The 22,481-nt window shown below is 53.4% G+C and overlaps 2 protein-coding genes across 13 annotated transcripts; one reads left to right on the top strand and one right to left on the bottom strand.

The window, feature by feature from the left end:
* Positions 1–9,653, bottom strand: CENPM (centromere protein M). 4 transcript variants are annotated; one of them, NM_001194334.2, is made up of 6 exons: positions 9,513–9,632; positions 8,911–8,990; positions 8,407–8,499; positions 7,078–7,157; positions 5,484–5,575; positions 1–452 (listed from the first exon to the last, which is right to left on the bottom strand). In NM_001194334.2, the coding sequence occupies exons 1-6, from the start codon at positions 9,567–9,569 to the stop codon at positions 312–314; spliced, it is 543 nt and encodes a 180-aa protein (NP_001181263.1). In that variant the 5' UTR covers positions 9,570–9,632; the 3' UTR covers positions 1–311. The 4 variants fall into 4 exon arrangements, with proteins under 4 accessions (NP_001181263.1, XP_028683150.1, XP_015005891.1 ...); XM_028827317.2 differs by lacking the exon at positions 5,484–5,575 and having other exon boundaries at positions 4–452; positions 9,513–9,653; XM_077948559.1 differs by lacking the exons at positions 1–452; positions 9,513–9,632 and adding an exon at positions 1,312–1,924 and having other exon boundaries at positions 5,446–5,575; positions 8,911–9,315.
* Positions 9,441–22,106, top strand: SMIM45 (small integral membrane protein 45). 9 transcript variants are annotated; one of them, XM_077949541.1, is made up of 3 exons: positions 16,077–16,361; positions 20,842–21,023; positions 21,449–22,106. In XM_077949541.1, exons 2-3 carry the CDS (start codon positions 20,856–20,858, stop codon positions 21,701–21,703), a joined length of 423 nt encoding a protein of 140 aa, XP_077805667.1. In that variant the 5' UTR covers positions 16,077–16,361; positions 20,842–20,855; the 3' UTR covers positions 21,704–22,106. The 9 variants fall into 9 exon arrangements, with proteins under 9 accessions (XP_077805670.1, XP_077805675.1, XP_077805669.1 ...); XM_077949547.1 differs by adding an exon at positions 17,179–17,318 and having other exon boundaries at positions 20,842–22,106; XM_077949542.1 differs by adding an exon at positions 17,060–17,239 and having other exon boundaries at positions 20,842–22,106.
* The last annotated feature ends 375 nt before the right edge of the window (positions 22,107–22,481 follow it).

The following is a 22,481-nucleotide window of genomic DNA, read 5'->3' as shown; positions in this document are numbered from 1 at the left end:
AACTTTTTTTAGTCACAGACCTTTTATTCGAAGGAAACCTTAAATAGAGATGTAACACGCCAGCTGCTTAAAGACACAAGGCTCTGCAAGAGTGAGTGTGGGAGTGGGAGGGGGCTGGAGTCCCACCAGCTGGGCCCCCTCGCTGCTTCTGCCTAGCTCTCCCTGCTGGAGCACAGGTGCTACAGGGAACCTTCCCAACCACTGGAAGCTGAGCCTGGGCCTGTCAAGCCCTGACTGGACATCCTCAACAGAGAATGTTTATGGAGTCAGCATGAAGCCATGGGGAGAGGCAGCCCAGGGGCCAGTCGCCCTCACAGGTCCTCCAGGGAGGGGCCCTCAGAGCTTCTCAGCAGGGACAGCAGGTTCAGAGCTGAGACACCGGGCACGTGGCCAGCGCAGATCTGCAGCATGCGCACCAGGCGCTGCGCCATGGTGGCCCGAAAGCCTTCCACCTGCGGGGAGAGCAGAGAACAGCAGTGAGACAGAATGCAGTGGCTGGCCCTGCTCCCTTACTCAGAGCAGCTGCAGGGGCTGCCAGAGCAGGGCTGGCGGGGGGGGACTCGGGGGTAGCTCAGGTCATCACTGCCCATCACAGCCATGCCCTCATTCATGCCACACCTCAGAGTAACTTCCAACTGCCTCAGCTTGCCCAAACCTTCAGACAACCTCCAGAGACATCCAGAGCCTGACCTCCTGCTCAAGAGGAAATGAAGGCTTAGCAAGGCTGGCTAGGTCGAACAAACTGTCAAGGATCACCCAGCTAGTGACTCCAGAGCTGCGCTCTGAACCAGGGCTGCCTCCAACCAATGCCCGGGCAGCTCGGGCCCCAGAGGCTCAAGACCAGGGAGCAGAAGATACTCACAGGGATGGGATGGAGGGAGGGAGAACAGGTGGCCCTCACCACAGATAAGGTGCCATCAAAAAGGAATGGGCCTGGGGGAGCTGTGGGGCCAGAGACGGACAAGACTGCTCCAGGCCCGGGCACAGATGCTCTAGACATGTCTGCTGGAAGATCACGATGCTGGCCAGTGTCTTCCCCTGTCCGACATGTGGCCTCAGAAGCATCTTACCTTGTTTCCTCTCTAGCTGGGGGCAGGTTGGGGTGTCACCACCCACCCAAAGTAGAGACCAGGGTATCTTCAACTTCCCTGCTCTTACTCCCACCGCTTGCTACCATGACCTCCTTGGTATTAGACCCAGCAGCAGCTTCTCAGTCCTCACCGCACTGGCGCTATTGACAGAGTCCACCACAGCTGTTTACTCCCTCCTTGAAACGCTTTTTCTGCCTGGCTCCCAGGCCCCCGCACTCACCCAGGGTTCCGCTCCCACACAGGCGGCTCCCTCGCCTTTGCCCAGCATCTACATGCTGGGGCTCCAGAGCTCGGTCCTTGGATCTCTTCTCCCACACTCAGTCCCCCGGTGACCTCGTCCAGTTCTGTGGCTTTAAAACCACCCAGTTGCTAATAACACCCAAATTACACCTCCAGGTCTTCCCTCTGAATGTCACACATGTATGCAGCTATTGACTTGATTTCTCCACCCAGGTGGCTAATAGACCCCTTAATCTTTGCATGCCAAAAGTAGAGCCCCTGAAGCCCCCAAAACCTGCTCCTCCTGCAGGCTTCCTTAGCTCAGCCAAAGACAACTCCATCCTTCCAGTCAGCTGGCAAAACCTTCAGAGTCAGCGAGGACTCCTCTTTCTCTCATGCCTCACATTCTGGCCACAGAGCAGTTGGCTGGCTCCATCCTAGAAGCAGCCAGTGTCATAGACTATCCCACCATCCTTTTTCCTGGCCAGCACTGAGTCCATGCTTAACTCCCCTAGAAAGAGCCTCCAGGCCGGGCACGGTGGCTCACGCCTGTAATCCCAGCACTTTGGGAGGCTGAGGCGGGCGGATCAGGAGGTCAGGAGTTTGAGACCAGCCTGGCCAATATGGTGAAACCCCGTCTCTACTAAAAATACAAAAATTAGCCGGGCATGGTGGCGGGCGCCTGTAATCCCAGCTACTCGAGAGGCTGAGACAGAAGAATCACTTGAACCCCAGAAGCGGAGGTTGCAGTGAGCCGAGATCGCGCCATTGTACTCCAGCCTGGGCAGCAGAGCGAAAGTCTGCCTCAAAAAAAAAAAAAAAAAAAAAAAAAAGCCTCCAGACCTGTCTCTCTATTTCTGCCCTAGTTTCCCTTCAGCCCACTCTCCTGCTAGCAGCCAAAGGGGTCCATTTAAAACCCAAGTCAGGCCACATCCCTCCCTGGCCCTGAGCCCTCCAGCAGCTCCCGACCAGGCTCCACTGATCCAGCCCCACCATTCCTGATTTCTACACCCCAACCCGTCCTTTGCTGTTGTGCTGCAGCCACCCAGGCCTCCCTGCCAGACCTTGAGCACACCAGGCAAGTCCCACACTCGACCCATGCACTTGCTGTTCTTCCTGCCACGAGGTATCTCCATGGCCTGCCCGCCTACTTCCTTCAGGTCTTTATTTATTTAAAAGTCCTGTTTGCAGGGGCGTTCCCTGGTCACCCTGCCTAACTCTTGCCTGTTTACCACCACCTGACACGCCACGCCTCTACTTTCCAGCACCTCATTTACCCTGTTTGTTTCCTTGACTAGAACAAAGCTGGGGCTTTTTGTTTTGTTTTGAGACAGAGTCTCGCTTTGTCACCCAGGCTGGAGTGCAGTGGCGCCATCTTGGCTCACTGCAACTTCTGCCTCCCAGGTTCAAGCGATTCTTGTGCCTCAGTCCCCTGAGTAGCTGGGATTACAGGAGCGTGCCACCATGCCCAGCTAATTTTTGTATTTTTAGTAAAGACTGGGTTTCACCATGTTGGCCAGGCTGGTCTCAAACTCCTGACCTCAGGTGATCCTCCCACGTCGGCCTCCCTGGGATTAGAGGCGTGAGCTATAGCGCCCAGCAGGAAGCTGAGGTTTTTGACTGTTTTGTTCCGTGCTGTGTCCCTGGAGCCTAGAACAGTGCTTGGCACCACAGAAACTCAGGAAGTGTTAATAAATCCTCTCACTCTAAGTTTGGTGGACTTTGTTCCCAAAATCTATCTCCAGGTCCACAACTTGCCTCTTGCAGCAGCCTTGACCCAGCCTCCTGCCTCTGGCCAGGCTTCCTCCAATCCACGTCACTCCAGAGACATGACCCAAATGCCCAGGTCTGACCACAGTCATGACTTTGCCCATGACATCCAGGAAGAAATGACCTAATTCTACCACCAGGCTCCCAAAGCTCAGCAAATCCTTCTGCTGTTGCGTGTGTTACATGTCTGCTTATTTCATGAGATTCTGAGAGGGGAGGGCCAATATCTGAGTCATTTGTGTTCCCAGGGCCCAGCACAGAGCCCTACCAGCAGACCTAGGCAGTTATCTCACTGGGCCAATCATACACCTTCCTGTATTTCCTCATCAATGAAACGGGGCTGGTAATTCCTGCCATGCAAAGGCCTCAAGATACATGGTGGGGCTCAAACTCAATTATTCAGAAGAGTGTTCTAAAGAGGACAACACCAGCATGAAGAGGGAGGCCTGTTCAAACCCTGGGCGCTCCATCTGAGGGATGCAGGCCTATGTTCTGAGCAGGCATTTCTGCAGCTCCTGCTGCAGCTAGAACCAGGCTGGGGCCTCCTGCTTCCTGCCCAGGCCATGAAAGAACCCAGGACCTGGTCTGGCCCGCCACCTCATGGCCACAGACAGAATTGCACCACTTGTCACAAGGTGAGCAGGCACCATTGTCCCCCACCAGCACCTGAACTATGGAGCAAAGATCGTGATTCCCCTTTAGAGATGAGAAAACTAATGCTCTGTGGCAGGCAAAGTGACCTAATCAAGGTCACATGGTCAGCAGGCTAGTAAAGGAGAACAGCTGGCTCTACCCCTCACTCATGAGCTGTGTGACCCTGAGCAAGTCACCTCGTCTCTCTGGGAGGAAAGCCTGGCAGGTGAAGGCACTTCAGGTGTGCCCAGGCCTCAGGGTCCCATCTATGAGATCAGAGTGCTGGTCTGGTCAGGCGCTCGAAAAGTAGTCATCAAATAGGAAAACAAATGCATGAGTCAAGTGTGTATCGTGATCGATGCATCGACTGAGGGGCAGGCCTAACGGCTGCTGCCACATGATGAGACCTGCCCAATCCTAATGTGATATGAAAACATCCCCATTTCTACGGTGACAGCCACAGACTGCTATCCTCTGAATTCTGCCCTTAGACCAGAGGAGTGCCGAAACTAGGATAAGGGACCCCGGTCTAGACAGTGGCGACAGATTGGTGGTGACAGATCGTGTGCTCACTCGGTTCTTCCTGCATTTCATCACTTTGCTTTTGGTAACAGGCACAAGACCCAGAACAGAGCAGAAACACAACTCTTCAAAATGTATCTCAAAACCAATGAATAGGTTTCCAAAGGAATGGAGCAGGCCTGGCGCATGGGTGTGGCAGTGTGGGCCCTGGGGCCCCTCAGTAGACCCCTCGGGGGGAACACATCAACTCCTGCTGAGGCCTCTGTAGCAAAAAGTCATCAGGATTTATCCTGCATAAAAAGGGGCTAAAGGCCAGGCGCGGTGGCTCATGCCTGTAATCCCAGCACTTTGGGAGGCTAAAGTGGGAGGATCGCTTGAGGCCAGGAGTTCAAGACCAGTGTGGGGAACACAGCAAGACCTCATCTCTACATTAAAAAGTAAATAAATAAATAAATAAATACTTAGCTAGGTGCGGTGGTGCACGCTTGTAGTCCTAGTTACTCAGTAGGCTGAGGTGGGAGGTTCACTTGAGCCCAGGAGCTCGAGTCTGCAGTGAGCCATGATCACACCACTGCACTCCAGCCTGGGCAACAGAGCAATATCTTATCTAAAACAACAACAACAAAAAGGCTACTTTCCTACCCCTCATGATTAGTTACACCTTGTGGGAAACACCAATAGAATCCAGTCGGGGCAGAACACCCTACATATCCATCCAACCATCTACCCGCCCACCCAACAAACATCCCTACCGCCTGCTGGGTACCCTGGCTTGGGATGGGACTAGACAAGGTCTGAAATACAGGGAGTTAAGGCCAAATCAGGCATTCTGACTCCCAGGGGACACAAGGATGCACCAGGTAATGAGACGGACATACGCCTGGCCTCAATCATTTACACCCCAGCAGGAGAGGAGACTCACAGATACATACACGTAAGACTTAGTTATAACTAAGCATGCAGAAACTCAGCAAAAGGAAAAGCAGGGCAGCACGTGCTAGAGCCTGGCATATAAGATGCACTCCAGATGAAAGCACATCACCCCCGCTTCACACCTGTGTACTCAGGTCACAGCCAGTAAACAGAAACGTCAGGACTCAAACCAGGATCCTGTCTCCCTCCACTTCAGAAGCTGCCTCGCTGGGATACTGAGTCCTTCGATAACCACTCCCGACGTGCCCACTGTGTGCTGACCACCCTTTCCCCGCACCCGAGTGTAGTGTTGGTCTCTGTGATCAGCATGCTCACCTCCAGGTCACAGTAGAGCAGGGGGCTTTGGTAGGTGTGGGCCAGCTTCACCACGGTGTGCCGGTGAATGCTGCAGTGGCTCTCCCGCCCAGCTGGAAAGAAGTCATGAGTGCTATAGCTGCAATCTCTACCTTCCTGGCTGGAATTCAGGAAGTGCTGGGCAGAGTCCCTCACTTCCCCACTCTTTGGCTCAGTTTCTTTCTATTCTGAGGGTGACAGTCCTATTCTACTTTCTTTTCTAGGTAGTCAAGAATATCAAATTAGACAATGAAGATAATAATAGCTCCTACCCCACTGAGTCACTCTAGAATCAGTGAGTTGACATCTAGAAATTGCTTGGCCTGCATTTGCTCATCAAAGCTTCTTGAGAATTATCTGTGCCGTGCCAGGCGCTCTGCTCAAGGAGCTAACAGTTCAGCTGGAAGGGCAGACAGGTCAGACACCTCATGCATGCCGCAGAGACACCAGGGCTGAGTTTTGAGGTATTTGTAGGGGTTAGCAAGATAAAGAAGAGGAAACGTATTTGAGAGCAGCCTAGAGTAAACAAAAAGAGACGGGCCGGCTGGGTGCAGTGGCTCACGCCTGTAATCCCACCACTTTGGGAGGCCGAGGCGGGCGGATACCTGAAGTCAGGAGTTCAAGACTAGCCTGGCCAACATGGAGAAACCCCATCTATACTAAACTACAAAAATTAGCTGGGCATGATGGCGGGTGCCTGAAATCCCAGCTATTCGGGAGGCTAAGATGGGAGAATCGCTCGAACCCCGGAGACGGTGGTTGCACTGAGCCGAGATCATGCCACAGCACTCTAGCCTGGGCAGCTGAGCAAGACTCCAACTAAAAAAAAAAAAGGTTGGGCCCTGCAACAGGACTTACCTAGGTGTGAACCTTGGCTCTACCACTTTTTATCTCTTTTTATCTAGGGGACTTGGGCAACTTAACCTCATGACTCTAAAACGGAGGTAATAATACCTACCTCAAACATTAATATGAAAACAAAGCAATTACAGTGTCTGCCTCACAGTGAGAGCTCAAAAGAGGTTAGCCATTATTATTTTCACTGTTAATATTACAAAGTCTCAGGAACAGCAGCTGACCCAGAGAAGGAGAGTAACCGGAGATGAGACCAGCCCAGAAGGCAGACGCCAAACTGCAAAGTGCTTTGTGTCTTTAGAGTTTGGATTTTACTGAAAGCCACAGGCAACCACTAGGCAACTCCAAGCAACAGCAGAGTTATCTGCTCAGATTCACTCTTACGCTGACAACAGGTCAGATTCCAAAGTATGTGTATATGTGTTCTTTCGGTTTTTAAATTTAACTTTTAAGTTCCGGGGTACATGTGCAGATTTGTTATGTAGGTAAACTTGTGTCATCGGGTTTGTTGTACAGATTGTCACCCAGGTATTAAGCCTAGTACCCATTAGTTATTTTTCCTGATCTTCTCCTTTCTCCTGCCCTCCATCCTCTGATAGGCCCCAGTGTGTGTAAAATACATGTTCTTTCCATCACCCAGGGTGCCTCAGCGAGAAGCCTATCCCCGCCCCAGCTTTCCCTTGGCTGGGGGTGGGTGGTAACAGGCGAAGGACGTACTTACCACCTGTGGCAAGGAAACACACCTTCCCCAAGAAGAAGCTGGCATCCACATGGCGCAGGGACTCCTCGGTGTTCTGGAGGCTGGGGTGGCCAGGCCAGAGTGAGAGAACACACCAGAGAACAAAACTTTACAACAGAGAAGGCAGAAGCCCTTGCTTCTCTGATCCTAGAGGCCAGAGAATGACAAGAGGGTGACATTCTCTGGAGAAATACTTTGTCCTTTTTTTGGGGGGGGGATGGAGTTTCACTGTCACCCAGGCTGGAATGCAGTAGTGCGATCTTGGCTCACTGCAATGTCCACCTCCTAGGTTCAAGTGATTCTCCTGCCTCAGCCTCCTGAGTAGCTGGGATTACAGGTGCATGCCACCACGCTCAGCTAGTTTTTGTATTTTTAGTAGAGACACGGTTTGCCATGTTGGCCAGGCTAGTCTCAAACTCCTGACCTCAAGCGATCCACCGGTCTCGGTCTCCCAAAGTGGCATGAGCCACCATGCCCCATTATGTCCTTTAATGTTTTTTAAAAATAATTTCAACTTTTATTTTAGATTCAGGGGGTACATGTACAGGTTTATTACATGGGTATACCATGTGATGCTGAGGCTTGGGGTACAAATGATCCCATCACCCAGGTACTGAGCATAGGACCTAATAGTTTTTCAATCGTTGCCCCCTCCCTCCTTCCCTGCTCTAGTAGTCCCCAATGTCTATTGTTGCCATCTCTGTGTCCATGAGGACCCCATGTTTAGCCCCCACTTACAAGTGAGAACATGTAGTACTTGATTTTCTGCTCCTGTGTTAATTCACTTAGCATAATGGCCTCCAGCTGCATCCAGGTTGCTGCAAAGGTTATGCTTTCGTTCTTTATTATAGGTGGACTTTAATTTTTTTTTGAGACAGAGTCTCGCTTTGTTGCCCAGGCTGGAGTGCAGTGGCCCGATCTCGGCTCACTGCAACCTCCACCTCCTGGGTTCAAGCAATTCTGCCTCAGCCTCCCGAGTAGCTGAGACTACAGGCGCAAGCCACCACGCCCGGCTAATGTTTTGCATTTTAGTAGAGACGGGGTTTCACCGTGTTGCCCTGGCTGGTCTCAGGCAATCTGCCCACCTCGGCCTCCCAAAGTGCTGAGATTACAGGTGTGAGCCACTGTGCCTGGCCGTTGTCTTTTAAACACTGTGCACTGGCCACTGCCTCCTCTTTCCTCACCCTATAGGATTGACCTCAGACAGCCTCTCCCATCCTCACCACTTCCATCACAAGTTAGGTCACTCTCCCAGCACACTTCTGAGCCAGGCCTGCCTAAGCCCTGACTGCCCCTTCCTCTGGCTCTCACCTGTATTTGCTGTGAAGATTAACCACAAACACGATCAGGTCAATTCGTGGCCGATTCACACTGGAGGGCAAAGGGAGGGACTTTGCCAAGTGGCTGAAAAACAGGAAATTGCAGGACTCAAGATAAGCGTACCGCCTTCACAGCGACCGTTTAAATGGTGCCCTTCATGGGGAAAGAGGCCGTCAAGGGTTCCCCACCTCATCCTAGCCACCCGAGGCTCTTGCGGCCACAACTCCTTGGGCCAGCACAGAGGCAGGACTCGGCCGGTCCTATTCACATTACTCCTGTCTGATTCCCTCTGCCAGAAAGGGCCTCTGTTTAGTCACCACCTCGGCAAGGGGAGGTTGGGATATAAGACGGCATGGGCCTAGCCAGCTACGCTGCATGCTGGGAGAAGGACCAGCCTCAGAGGAGGGGGCGCTGGGCTTCGGGGTTTAGCAGCTAGGACTGAATCCCTCTGGAGTGAGAGACACGTGGGCCCAGGCCACAGCCGCGGCTACTTACACCTTCAGCTCGGAGGCGCAGTCCTCCTTGAGCATCGAGTCCGCCAGCTGCTGCAGAAGAGCATCCTCCGTGCCTACCAGCTGCGCAGGGAGAGAGAGCGGACCGTCGAGCCAGAGGCACAGCAACCCCTGGGGAGGGCCTGGCCCTTCGACCCACTCCCGGGGAGATCGGGCCGCCGCCAGCAGGCGGCTCCGAGGACATTTCCCGAGAAGTGGACCCCGCGATGCGGCACAGGCTGGGGTCCTGAGGTTTGGACCCGCTGCAGGCCTGTGGGCACCGCACTCTCTACTACCCGATCCTCGTTTAGACCGCCGGCCTCTCCAGGAAGCCAGACCCCCAGACGCGGAAAAACCAAATCCAGGCGCGGGAACCCGCTAATCAGAAGATGGGAAGGGCCCGCCGAGCACCTATTGGTGAGTGCGTCTCTCAACCTTAGAGAGCGGCTACTCCGATTGGTTCAAAGCGTGGCTCTCCGCCTTTTCCCCGTCCCGCTACGGTAGCGCTCACTGGCTCGGCGCCTTAGGGAGCTCAGTTGACCTAGTGGCTGAAGCGCCGCCCAGGAGGTAAAGGCCGGCGGGGGAAGCGGGGCCGCCGGCACCTACCAAGATGGTGGCCGTGTTCAGGCTGGGCAGTTTGTCCAGCGGCCTCAACACCGACATCACAGCCTCAAGGCCGACCGCCGCTCCTGCTGTGCGCGCCGATCTTTCAAACCGCCCTGAGTCCCGCCCCTAGAGCGCGGCCTGGGGGCACGTACCTCCTTATAGGCGGGGCTTCGCGGGACGGGACTGGGCCTCTTAAAGGAACCGAACGTTTATCTCCTTTTCTGAGGGGCATTCCAGCACCACCCGCGGAACACGTGGTGGACAGGCCTTTTGTTCCATGCTCCACAGTAAGCAGATTTGTAGTGATTTCTTTGTACACTTTCGTTCATTCATGCTCATACACAGTACTTTTTTTTTTTTTTTGAGACGGAGTCTCGCTCTGGGGCCCAGACAGGAGTGCAATGTGCGCGATTTCTGTTCACTACAACCTCTGCCTCCTGAGTTTAAGCGATTCTCCTGCCTCAGCCTCCAGAGGAGCTGGGATTACAGGCGTGCGTCACCACGCCTGATTTATTTTTGTATTTTTAGTAAAGATGGGATTTCCCCAGCTTGCCCAGGCTAGTCTCAAACTCCTGGCCTCAAGTGATCCTCGTGCCTCGGCCTCCTGAAGTGCTGAGATTACAGACGTGAGCCACCGTGCCTGGCCTTTTTTTTTTTTTTTTTTGAGTTGGAGTGTCACTCTGTTGCCCATGCTGGAGTATAGTGACATGATCATAGCTCACTACAGCTTCAAACTCCTGGGCTCAAGTAATCTTCCTGGCTTAGCCTCCTGAGTAGCTGGAACTACAGGCAAGTGCCACCAAGCGGATCTGGCCATGTTGCCCGGGCGGCTCTTAAACTACTGGCCTCAAGCAGTCCTGCTTCAGCCTCCTGAATAGCTGGGACTACCGATGCACATCAGCAGGCCCTGCCAATTTACTGCTTTTATAGCGAGTGGTGAGCATGCTGTTCTTTGTCGGGTGGGAGACTTTAGCTCATCTTTCAAGGTTCCTTGCTGCAAACGCAGCCTGGGTACAGAGCTGTCGGGGTCTTGCTTTCTTGGCATACCCAGCAAGAACATGCAGGGACGCCCAGGGCCCATTGCGAACTGGTTCTCCCAACAGTTATATAGTAACTTGTTAATTGTCTCTCCATCTAAAATGTAAGAAACAAGCAGTTAGAGACTTTGTCACTTTGTATGTCCAGCACTCTAAAAGTGCCTGGTATGTCATAGTTAATAAATATTTGTTGAGTGAATGGATGGATTACATTCATCCATTCATTCTCAGCAGTCATTTATTCATCATTTCCTATGCCCAGACGCAATGCCCGGCCCTGGGAAGACAGTTGAATCAGACATTATTCATTAACTTAGTGTGATGAGGATGGGATAGACAATGATGACAGTGTGCTCATTGTTGTAATATCTGGGAGAGCAGAGACACTGTCTAGCCTAAATCCTTCAAACTGCAGACTAAACTAACTATGTCTTGCTTGGAAAGATCAGGAAGTAAATGGCCCCGTAGAACCCTTGCCCTCAGCACAGATAGGGCTTTGATTCCTCATGGCATGGGATGTGGAGAGGACTTCCTGAAAATCAAGTAGTAGTAGGCACTATGACAAGAAAATAAAGCAAGCTGAACACCGTGGCTCACGCTTGTAACCCAGCACTTTGGGAGACTGAGGCGGGTGAATCACTTGAGTCTGGGAGTTTGAGGCCAGCCTAGGCAATATAGTGAGACCTCATCTCTGCAAAAAAAAATTTTAAATTAGCTGAGCAGGCTGGGCACGGTGGTTCACGCCTGTAATCCTAGCATTTTGGGAGGCTGAGGCAGGCGGATCACCTGACATCAGGAGTTCGAGACCAGCCTGACCAGCATGGAGAAACCCCGTCTGTACTACTAAAAATACAAAATTAGCGGGACGTGGTGGTGCATGCCTGTAATCCCAGCTACCTGGGAGGCTGTGGCAGGAGAATCGCTTGAACTCGGGAGGCAGAAGTTGCAGTGAGCTGAGATTGCACCATTGCACTCCAGCCTGGGCAACAAGAGTGAAACTCCATCTCAAAAATAATAATAATAGGCCGGGCGCGGTGGCTCACACCTGTAATTCCAGCACTTTGGGAGGCTGAGGCAGGCAGATCACAAGGTCAGGAGACTGAGACCATCCTGGCCAACATGGTGAAACCCTGTGTCTACTAAAAATACAAAAATTAACTGGGTGCGGTGGCTCATGCCTGTAATCCCAGCACTTTGGGAGGCCAAGGTGGGCAGATCACGAGGTCAGGAGTTCAAGATCAGCCTGGCCAACATGGTGAAACCCCATCTCTACTAAAAATACAAAAATTAGCTGGGCATGGTGGCACGTCCCTGTAATCCCAGCTACTTGGGAGGCTGAGGCAGGAGAATCGCTTGAACCCAGGAGGCGGAGGTTGCGGTAAGCCAAGACCGCGCTACTGCCCTCCAGCCTGGCCGCAGAGCGAGACTCTGTCTCAAAACAAAACAAAACAACAAAAAAGCAAAAATTAGCTGGGCGTGGAGGTGTGTGCCTGTAATCCTAGCTACTCGGAGGCTGAGGCAGGAAAATCGCTTGAACCAGGGAGTCAAGAGGTTGCAGTGGGCCAAGATGGCACTGGTGCACTCCAGCCTGGTGACAGAGCGAGGCTCCGTCTCAAAAAAAAAAAAAATAATAATAATTTTAAAAATTATTATAAATAAATAACATTAGCTGAGCATGGTGGTATGCACCTTTGGTTCCAATTACTCAGAAGGCTGAGGTGGGAGAATCACTTGAACCGGGGAGGCAGAGGTTGCAGTGAGCCCAGATCACGCCACTGCACTTCAGCCTGGGTGACAGAGTGAGACCCTGTCTCGAAAAAAAAAAAAAAAAAAGCGGGGCACAGTGGTTCTCGCCTGTAATCCCAGCACTCAGCACTTTGGGAGGCCAAGGCAGGTGGATCACCTGAGGTCAGGAGTTCAAGACCAGCCTGACTAACATGGTGAAACCCCGTCTCCACTGAAAATACAAAATTAGCCAGGTGTGGTGGCGCTTGCCTGCAATCCCAGCTACTTGGGAGGCTGAGGCAGCAGAATTGCTTGAACCTGGGAGGTGGAGGTTGCAGTGAGCTGAGATTATGCCAATGTACTCTGGCCTAGGCAACAAGAGTGAAACTCTATCACACACAAAAAAACAAAAAACAAACAAACAAATTAGCCGGGTGTGGTGGTGGTGGCAGGCGCCTGTAATCCCAGCTACTTGGGAGGCTGAGGCAGGAGAATTGCTTGAACCTGGGAGGTGTAGGTTGCAGTGAGCCGAGATTGCACCACTGCACTCCAGCATGGGCGACAGTGCGGGACTCCATCTCAAAAAAAAAAAAAAAAAGAAGGCCGGGCGTGGTGGCTCAAGCCTGTAATACCAGCACTTTGGGAGGCCGAGATGGGCGGATCACGAGGTCAGGAGATCAAGACCATCCTGGCTAACACGGTGAAACCCCGTCTCTACTAAAAAATACAAAAAAAAAAAAACTAGCTGGGCGAGGTGGCGGGCGCCTGTAGTCCCAGCTGCTTGGGAGGCTGAGGCAGGAGAATGGCGTAAACCCGGGAGGCGGAGCTTGCAGTGAGCTGAGATCTGGCCACTGCACTCCAGCCTGGGCTGCAGAGTGAGACTCCGTCTCAGGAAAAAAAAAAAAAAAAAAGAAGAAGAAGATGAACTAAAGCTGACTGGGAGAAGAGATGAATGGGAGGAGGCTATTTTAGAGCAGGGAGGCCTGCCTAAGGTGACATTTGAGCAGATGTCTGAATTCAGTGAGAGAGGAGCCCATTAAGTATGATGAAGAAGAGGCCTCAGGCAGAAGGCAGTGCAAGTGGAAAGCCCCTGAGGGGGAAGCACTTCCAAGGCGTAGCAAGGAGGCCGGTGGCTGTGGCAGGTGGAGTAAGAAGAACAGGGGAGGAGGTGAGGCCACGGAGGTGATTGAGCTCCCGGAGACTGAGGCCCTTAGAGAGTGGTGGGCTGGGAAAAGACTTTGGACTCTGGTGGGGACTTTTCAGGAGGGGCCGGGCTGAGACCCATTCAGTCAGTGTGTGCTGAGTGCCCGCCCTGGGGACCCTGGTCCCAAAGGAGCCAACCTGCTTCAGGGAGTTACCACTGGTAACAAGAAACAAGACACTGTAGTGGGAGAGGCCACTGGGGAGCAGCCAGGAACAGCAGGAACCCAGGGGAAGCTGCCCCGAGTCTCTGGGGACAGAAAGTAGTTGTGTGTAGGATCCATATGTGATGAAGGGTAGGGATGGGGAAGAGGCCAGATCGAGGCCTGGAGGTTCTTACATCCTGAACACCCAAGCTGGCAGGGTCATCAGAGTCCTCTGGGCTAGTGTTTTTCAAATCAGCTTCTGTGGAGCCCTGGGGAGATGACTTGGGGTCCTGTGAGGGACAGGGGGGATTCTGAGTGGATTGGGTCCAGAACCCCCACCCCCACCCTACCACTGAACCAAAGCAACCTCAGCTTTGTCTATGTTATGTATTGAGCTTCCCATAAGCTTTTGTATGAATAAGGAATCAGTGGCTAAAACAATGCCCACAGGCCATGGATCACATACTTTACAGATTTATTGAGGCATAAGGGACACATATAATCAACTACACGTATTTCAAGGGTACAATTTGATAAGTTTGACATATGTATATACTTAAGAAGCCACCGTCACCATTAAGACACTGAACATATCCTTCATCCCAAAAAGTTTACTCCTGCCCCTTTATGATTCTTCCCCCAACTCCTCTGCTCTCCTACCCCAAAATGTTCAAAAGCACTTTGGCCAGGTGGTGGCTCATGCCTGTAATCCCAGTACTTTGGGAGGCTGAGGCAGGAGAGCTTGAGGCCAGAAGTTCAAGACCGGCTTGGGCAACGTGGCAAAATCTTGTCTCTACAAAAACACAAAAATCAGCTGGGCATAGTGGCATGCATTTGTGGTCCCAGCTACTCAAGAGGCTGAGGTGGGAGGATCACCTGAGCCCAGGAGGCAGAAGTTGCAATGAGCCATGATCACATCACTGTGCTCCAGCCTGAGTGAAAGAGCAAGACCTTGTCTTAAAAAACAAGGCAAAAGGCCAGGCGTGGTGGCTCACTCCTGTAATCCCAGCACTTTGGGAGGCTGAGGTGGGCGGATCATGAAATCAGTAGATAGAGACCATCCTGGCCAATATAGTAAACCCTGCCTCTACTAAAATACAAAAAATTAGCCAGGTGTGGTGGTGTGCATCTGTAGTCCCAGCTCCTCAGGATGCTGAGGCAGGGGAATTGCTTGAACCCCGGAGGTAGAGGTTGCAGTGAGCCGAGCTTGCGCCATTGCACTCCAGCCTGGCAAACAGAGCGAGACTCTGTCTCAAAACAAAACAAACCCTCTGTGAACTCACAGTCACACCCCTCGTCCCACATATGCTGGAAAGGACCCGTCATACCTGAAGAGCCCCTAGATGGCCCCAGAGGTGTCTGTGGTGGGGGACCTAGGTCCTGAAGCAACCTCACCCAGATCCTTTCTCCCTGCCCATCCCCAGGTTTCTGGGAATGGATTCCCTAGGGAGGTGGTTCCTGGAAGCCTCTTCCCAGCCATGCCCTATGGGCCCTGGGGGGCTGCTGTCTCCTCCTGAGACAATAGCCCTGAACACGTGGCAGACACCTTATCTATGGCATAGGGAGAGGGGGAGGATCCACACTTGGGAAGGTGGACCCCACCCCCTACGTCAGCCCCTGGCTTTGAACTCCAGCTCAGTCACTGAGAAGCTGAGGGCTCTGGGAGAAGGAGAAGGCCAGCAGTTTCACCTCTCTGCCTCATCACAAAATGGGGTCTCAACACCAATCCAGCTGGGAGGACTGCAGGAAGTGATGTGTGGGGCCAGCTGGCAGATGGGAGTGCTCAATGCCTGTGCTAGCTGTACACCAGCCAGGGGTGCTGTGGGCTGTACACCAGCCAGGGATGCTGTGGGCTGTACACCAGCCAGGGGTGCTGTGGGGTAAATGAGGCAGAATGGGGAGGGGCAGCCATTTGCGAGGGTCCTGAAAGCCAGGCTAGGGCTCCGACCCTGGCATTGCTACTTTCTTGCTGTGTGACCATGAATGAGAAATGAGTTAATATAATCAAAGTGTTAAAAACAGTGTCTGGTGCATAGGAAATGTTACATTGAGCCAGTGTGTCTGAACTCTCAGACTCAGTCTTGGTTCTTCCTTCTATAACATATGACCCCCTTGGGCTCTACTAGTCACTGATTCTGTGTCCCCACGCACTTGCCAGTTACCCCAGTCTCTCCCTGCTTCCCAAATGGCAAACCATCAAACCCTTAGAGTTATCAGCCGTGGTCCTCTGCTCTCTAGGCCCACCAGGCTTGGGGTGCTGCAGCCTGCTGGATGACTCGCCCTCCCTGCACTCCCCCAATCCTGCCGCCCTGTCATCTGCTGTACCACGTGCACAGTACCAGGGATCCAGAAGAGAAGGCTGGTTGCCAGGGCAACGGAAGATAAAGCCCTTGCTCTGCCAGGCTGCTGATTGGTTGAGACAGGTCCCACCTCCTGCCATCCTGAGAGTGGGGGCTAGGGTGAAGGGTCTCTGATGGGCCGGGAGAGGTACCAGGATGCTGAGCCAGTCCAGGACTGCCCCCTCCTGGCCCACTCAGAGCCCCCGGGTGTGAGAAGCTCCATCTCCCGTGGGTGGCATTGGCCTTGCCCTATCTCTGCCTCCAGCACCCAGGGCAGCTGCAGATAGCGGTGTCTCTGGGGACAGCAGCTGCGAATGAGTCCACGGGCTGACGCTGAGCTGCTCAGGCTGAGGCGGTGTGCTCAGCGCAGAGCCCCCGGAACTGGCATCTGCAGGGCGTGAGGTGGGTCTTTGGGCACACGGAGGGCACCGAGTGGTGCCAATGGCTTGGGAGGTAGGGAGAGGGGCTCTGCAAACTCACACTGTCTCAGGCAGGACTTTGGCTAAAATGAGGCTGGAAAATTCCATATAGATCATCTGGTAACCCCATCCCCACCCCGTCACTGTGCTCAGGGGACCCTGAGGCCCAGAGAGGGTGAAGAAGGGGCCAAGGTCACACAAGAGGCCAGTGTGTGTGTTGCTTTTCCACCTAGGTCAGTTCCCTGAGAAATCAGGAAGAGACCACGGGGTCCTCAGTCAGCCTCAGAATACCTGGGATTTTGTGCACAGGGCTGGAAAGGCTGGGGGGCCTTGATCTCTATTCCATACCTCCCAGCATCACGGCTGAAATGGCTTCTGTTCTGCCCCAGCTCCCCATTCGCATGTTTAAGCTGGAAGGAAACTGGGGGCCTGGCTGGGCCTGGGCAGGGGGTGTGAGTGACCTTGGACACAGTCAAGTCACACAGGGAGCAGCCTCCCTGCCTGGGGTGCTCCTTCCCTACCTTCGCCAACTCTGGCAGCACCAGGCAATCCTGCATTCTCTCCCGCTCCCCAGAAAGGCAGCTGGGTAAGAGGTGCTGGGTCCTACACGCTCCCCTGCCCTGGCTGTGCTAGTTACTTTGGACAATCAGTGCACTTTTCATTTTGTTCCTCCACCAATAGGGCGCTTTAAGACAATGTCGGTGCCTCAGAACAGCCAGTGAGGACCTTGGGGGTAGGAGAGGGGCTCCAGATGGATGCAGGACCAGGAAGCAGCATCTTTCCCTCCCCTGGGGCCACAGCTCCCCTCACAGGCCCACCTGGGAGTAGAGAGACAAGAGGAACTGGAGTTTGGAGACGGAGGTCAGAGGAGTGAGGGCTTCCCTCTGACTTACCTGGAGTTCTCTCCATCCATCCCCCTGCTTCCCTCCCCAGAAGCAAGGTGGGCATCAGCTCATTTCATCCTGCTCCAGTGCCTTTCCCTCCCCTGGAGGACGCAAGCGTCAGGGCATCACTGGGGTTTGGCATCTAGCTCTGCCACTTTCCAGTTGGGTAAGCCAGGGCAAGTTAGTGAGCCTGTCTGGGCCTCAGTTTCTTCATCTGTAAAATGCAGATAGTGACACTTGCCCCATAGGCCTGTTGTGAGGTTTGTGGAAGAACTCAAACAGTGCTCTACCTGCCGGGCAGGCAGAGGTGGGCTCCTCACGTCACCCCTTTCTTATAACTAGGGAAGGTTGGGGGTGGGTTCAGTAGGCCCTGCATCATCCTATCCCTGGAGGAGATGATCTGTGATCTGTGTGTTTTTTTGTTTTTTGTTCTCTGTTTTAAGACAGAGTCTCCCTCTGTCGCCCAGGCTGGAGTGCAGTGGCACAATCTCGGCTCACTGCAAGCTCTGCCTCCTGGGTTCACACCATTCTCCTGCCTCAGCCTCCCAAGTAGCTGGGACTACAGGCCCCCACCACCATGCCTGGCTAATTTTTTGTATTTTTAGTAGAGACGGGGTTTCACTGTGTTAGCCAGGATGGTCTCGATCTTCTGATCTTGTGATCCACCTATCCCGGCCTCCTGAAGTGTTTTTTTTGTTTTTGTTTTTGTTTTTTTAACAGCCTCGCTCTGTTGCCCATGCTAGATTACAATGGCACCATCTCGGCTCACTGCAACCTCTGCCTCACAGGCTCAAGCAATTCTCCTGCCTCAGCCTCTCGAGTAGCTGGGATCACAGGTGCCTGCCACCACCCCTGGCTAATTTTTGTACTTTTAGAAGAGACGAGGTTTCTCCATGTTGGCTAGGCTGGTCTTGAACTCCTGGCCTTATCCACCTGCCTCAGCCTCCCAAAATGCTGGAATTACAGGCGTGACCCACCACAGCCAGACTGTGATCTGGCTTTTGAAGTATGAGTAGGAATTTGCCAAGTGAACAAGAATGCAAAGAACATTCTAGAGAAAATGAAAGCATATGCAAAGATGAGGACTGCATAATGTGTAGGCGCATGTAGGTGACAGACAGGCAGTTCCATGTGACTGCACATAGTGGGCGATGTGAGGAGGGGGAGGTTGGCAGGGAGCAGATGGGCACCTTTGGGCCATTCTAAAGAGTCTGGGTGGGCCGAACACAGTGGCTCATGCCTGTAATCCCAGCACTTTGGGAGTCCGAGGTGGGCAGATCACTTGAGGTCAGAAGTTTGAGACCAGCCTGGCTAACATGGCAAAACCCCGTCTCTACTAAAAAACACAAGAACTACCTGGGCGTGGTGGCAGGTGCCTGTAATCCCAGCTACTCACAAGGGAGGCTGAGGCAGGAGATCGCTTGAAGGCGGAGTTTGTGGGGAGCCAAGATCATGCCATTGCACTCCAGCCTAGGCAACAGAACGAGACTCTGTCTAAAAAAAAAAAAAAAAAAAAAAACTAATAAAAAAAAAGAGTCTGGATGTATATAAGGTTTGCAACTCACCTTACACCTGCTTTCACTTTCCTGCCTTCTCCGCCTCTGGTTCAGTGGAAATAACAATAGCTGATATTGACCGAGTGCTGATTCTGTGCCAGGCAGAATGGTGCAAAATGCTTTTTTATTTTAATTATTTCTTTTTTTTGAGACAGAGTTTCACTCTTGTTGCCCAGGCTGGAGTGCAATGACACAATCGTGGCTCACTGTAACCTCTGCCTCCTGGGTTCAAGCAATTCTCCTGCCTCAGCCTGCTGAGTAGTTGGGATTACAAGCACGGGCCACCACACCCGGCTAATTTTGTACTTTTTGTAGAGACGGGGTTTCACCATGTTGGTCAGGCTGGTCTTGAACTTCTGACCTCAGGTGACCTGCCCGCCTTGGCCTCCCAAAGTGCTGGGATTACAGGCGTGAGCCATCATGCCCAGCCACAAAATGCTCTTTAGGCATTGTCTTGTTAAAAATTTGAAGTATGCTTAGGACGTGGGTGCTATTTCTATCCACATTGTACAGATAAGGAAACTGAGGCTCAGAGAATAAGAACAAACTTACTGTGTGGCACTTGTTATGTGCCAGGCACTAGTTCTGAATATTTTACATAAATTAACTCATTCAGCAGACATAAAAGCCCTATCACCTGGGTACTTGTTACCATTCCCTTTTTCTTTTCTTTCTCTTTTTCTTTACTTTTTCTTTTCTTTTCTTTTTTTTTTTTTTTTTTTTTTGAGACTGGATCTTGCTCCAGGCTGCCAGGCTGGAGTGCAGTGGCACCATCACAGCTCACTGCAGCCTTGATCTCCCAGACTTAGGTGATCATTCCACCTCAGCCTCCTGGGTAGCTGGGATTACAGGAGTGTGCCACCATGCCCAGCTAATTTTTTGAGTTTTTAGTAAAGACGGGGTTTTGCCATGTTGCCCAGGCTGGTCTCAAACTCCTGGTCTCAAGCAATCCACCCTCCTCGGCCTCCCAAAGTGCTGGGATTACAGGCATGAGCCACCACGTCCAGCCTCATTTTCATTTTATAGATGTAGAAACCAAAGCTCTGAATATCTTGCCCAAATGTTTTGGTGCTAGGGGCCATGCCCTTATAACTATGAAACTGGGCTTGTGTAGAATCCATTGATATCAACCAGGTCTCCTTCAATGGGTGTTTGTTCACTACACTTTCACCAGGCCACACTTGGCTAGGGCATGCAGGTGGCTGGGAGATCCACTCATCTCAGGGGCAGGTGCTGGCAACTGGCAGCCATGGCAGCTGCAGTCAGGGCTGGGTCCCAGGGCTCAGGGGCGCAGGGAGACCAGAGGAGGCATCGCCCAATCTGTCCTTTACTGAGTGCCCTGCACAGGCCCTATCCAGGGATCAGTGAATACTCACTAGGACCAGTGTAGAGGTGTTATCCCTTTCCCCTTACGTAGGGGAGGAAGCTGAGGCCCAGCGAGGTTAGGCAACTTGCCCAAGGGCACACATCCTGGCAAGAGACTCAATCAGAACTGCCTGTGGCTAAGTCGCTCTGTTGCCCAGGCTGGAGTGCAGTGGCGCGATCTCAACTCACTCCACCTCCCAGGTTCAAGCGATTCTCCTGTCTCAAGTAGCTGGGATTACAGGCGCGTGCCATCACACCCGGCTAATTTTCGTATTTTTGGTAGAGATGGGGTTTCACCATATTGGCCAGGCTGGTCTTGAACTCCTGACCTCAGGTGATCTGCCCACCTCGGCCTCCCAGTGTGCTGGGACTACAGGCGTGAGCCACCACGCCCAGCGTAAGTCTCCTTAAAGGGTGAATAGGAGCTGGGTGTCCCCATGGCGTGGCGACAGCTTTGTGCTTGCCCAGGAGGCCTGGGCTGCTGAGTCACCACGTGGTCTTGATCAGCCGCTTCTCCGCCCTTGCTCAAATGGACCTCAGTCTTCCCATTTGTAAAGTGATGCTTGGGCCTCCGGCTCTGTGAAGCTTGAAGGTCTCCCTCTGGATGGGCGGGACAAGGGGCACCTCTGCTGGCCTTCACTACCCTGTGTCTCCGCAGCCAAGGCCGCCGCGATGCCGCACTTCCTGGACTGGTTCGTGCCGGTCTACCTGGTCATCTCCGTCCTCATTCTGGTGGGCTTCGGCGCCTGCATCTACTACTTCGAGCCGGGCCTGCAGGAGGCGCACAAGTGGCGCATGCAGCGCCCCCTGGTGGACCGCGACCTCCGCAAGACGCTAATGGTGCGCGACAACCTGGCCTTCCGCGGCCCCGAGGTCTGAGCTGACTTGCGAAGGGGATGGGCGGGCGGCACCGGGCGCCCTCCCCCAGCCTGCCCAGCCCGGAGACCCCCAAAGCAGAGGGAGGCCGGTCTTTTGGCCCTCCGCGCTATCCCTCTGTAGCCTGGGCTCTCCCGACAGAGGCCCCAGGTGCGCTGGCAGTGGAGGTCGGGGAGCTAGGTGCCTGGCTGGCCCAGGGCTTGCTCTCCGTGTCAAGCTGAGTCACCCAGAGCCCACTCTCCCAAGCTCAGGAGCATCCTCCGCTGGGCCCCAGTGCCTTTGTGCTGCGCAGCACTCTGCCCCTCCACTGGAGTCAGGCATGGCTACGGCTGCCTGTCCTGAGCCTCCCGAGCCCTCATTTCTTCGTGAAATCCTGTTTCCCCACTCAGCTCCCCCGCCTCCACTCAGTGGCACCGGCCCTGCAGCTTCAGGCGGCAGGCGTCAAAGGCAACCCAAGGAAAGAACCTAAGAACCTCGTTTGGAGGGATGTCAGCTTGGGCCAGCCCAGCCGCACCCCGCAGGGCTCAGGTTTGGAACTGGTGAGGGTGTGTGGTGGGGGTGTGCAGAAGGGTAAGACCGAGGTAGAGGGTTGGGGAGGGGAGAGAGAGAAAGTCTGGGGGGAGGGGGAAAGCTTGGGGAGATGAGGAGATGTGTACATGTGAGAGAGAGCGTGGGGGCCCCAGGCAGGGCAGGAGGTGGTGGAAACGGGGTGAACTCCGTGGGCTGTGTGAGGACTGTCCATAGTGGGTCCCAACCCCCTCTCTCTGCTGGAGTTTCCTAGCCCTTCCCCCCGCTCCAAGACTGAGGCAGCAGGCAGGAGCCCCTACCTTCCCTCCCTGTCCTGTGCCACACTTCTGGGGCCAAGCCCAGCCCCCTTGAGCCAGGCCCCGCCAGACTCCAAGCCCACCCTAGAACCCTCCTCCTGTGTGGAGACTCTGTTGCCCCACTTTGGACACAGATTGGCAACCTGCCTCACCCCGCCCCCCTTCGCTGGGGCTTCCATCTTAATTTATTCTCAATAATAAAGACTTCATGATGATCTCTGCAGGAATGTGTCTTTTCCTGAAAGGAGGATCATGTCTGTCAGCTCACTGGGTCCTCATGAAAAATATGACAGCTCCATAGTCCCCATTTTAGGGATGGGAACACTAAATCTCAGGGAAGGTAGGCCAGGGCTTCCCAAGAGCTGCAGTACTGACATTCTGGACTGGATCACTCTTGGTTGTAGGGGGCTGTCCTGCCCATTGTAGGATGTTTAGCAACCTTGGTTTCTACCCAATAGATGCCAGTTGCTTGCCCCCTCTTCTGTTAGGACAATCAAAAATGTTAACTGGGCTGGGCTCGGTGGCTCATGCTTGTAATCCCAGCACTTTGGGAGTCCGAGGCGGGCAGATCACAACATCAGGAGATCGAGACCATCCT

The sequence above is a fragment of the Macaca mulatta genome, chromosome 10 (assembly GCF_049350105.2).
Source record: "Macaca mulatta isolate MMU2019108-1 chromosome 10, T2T-MMU8v2.0, whole genome shotgun sequence".
NCBI lineage: Eukaryota > Metazoa > Chordata > Mammalia > Primates > Cercopithecidae > Macaca > Macaca mulatta.
Note: the sequence above shows the minus strand (reverse complement) of the source record. Positions and strands in the feature narration are given on the sequence as shown.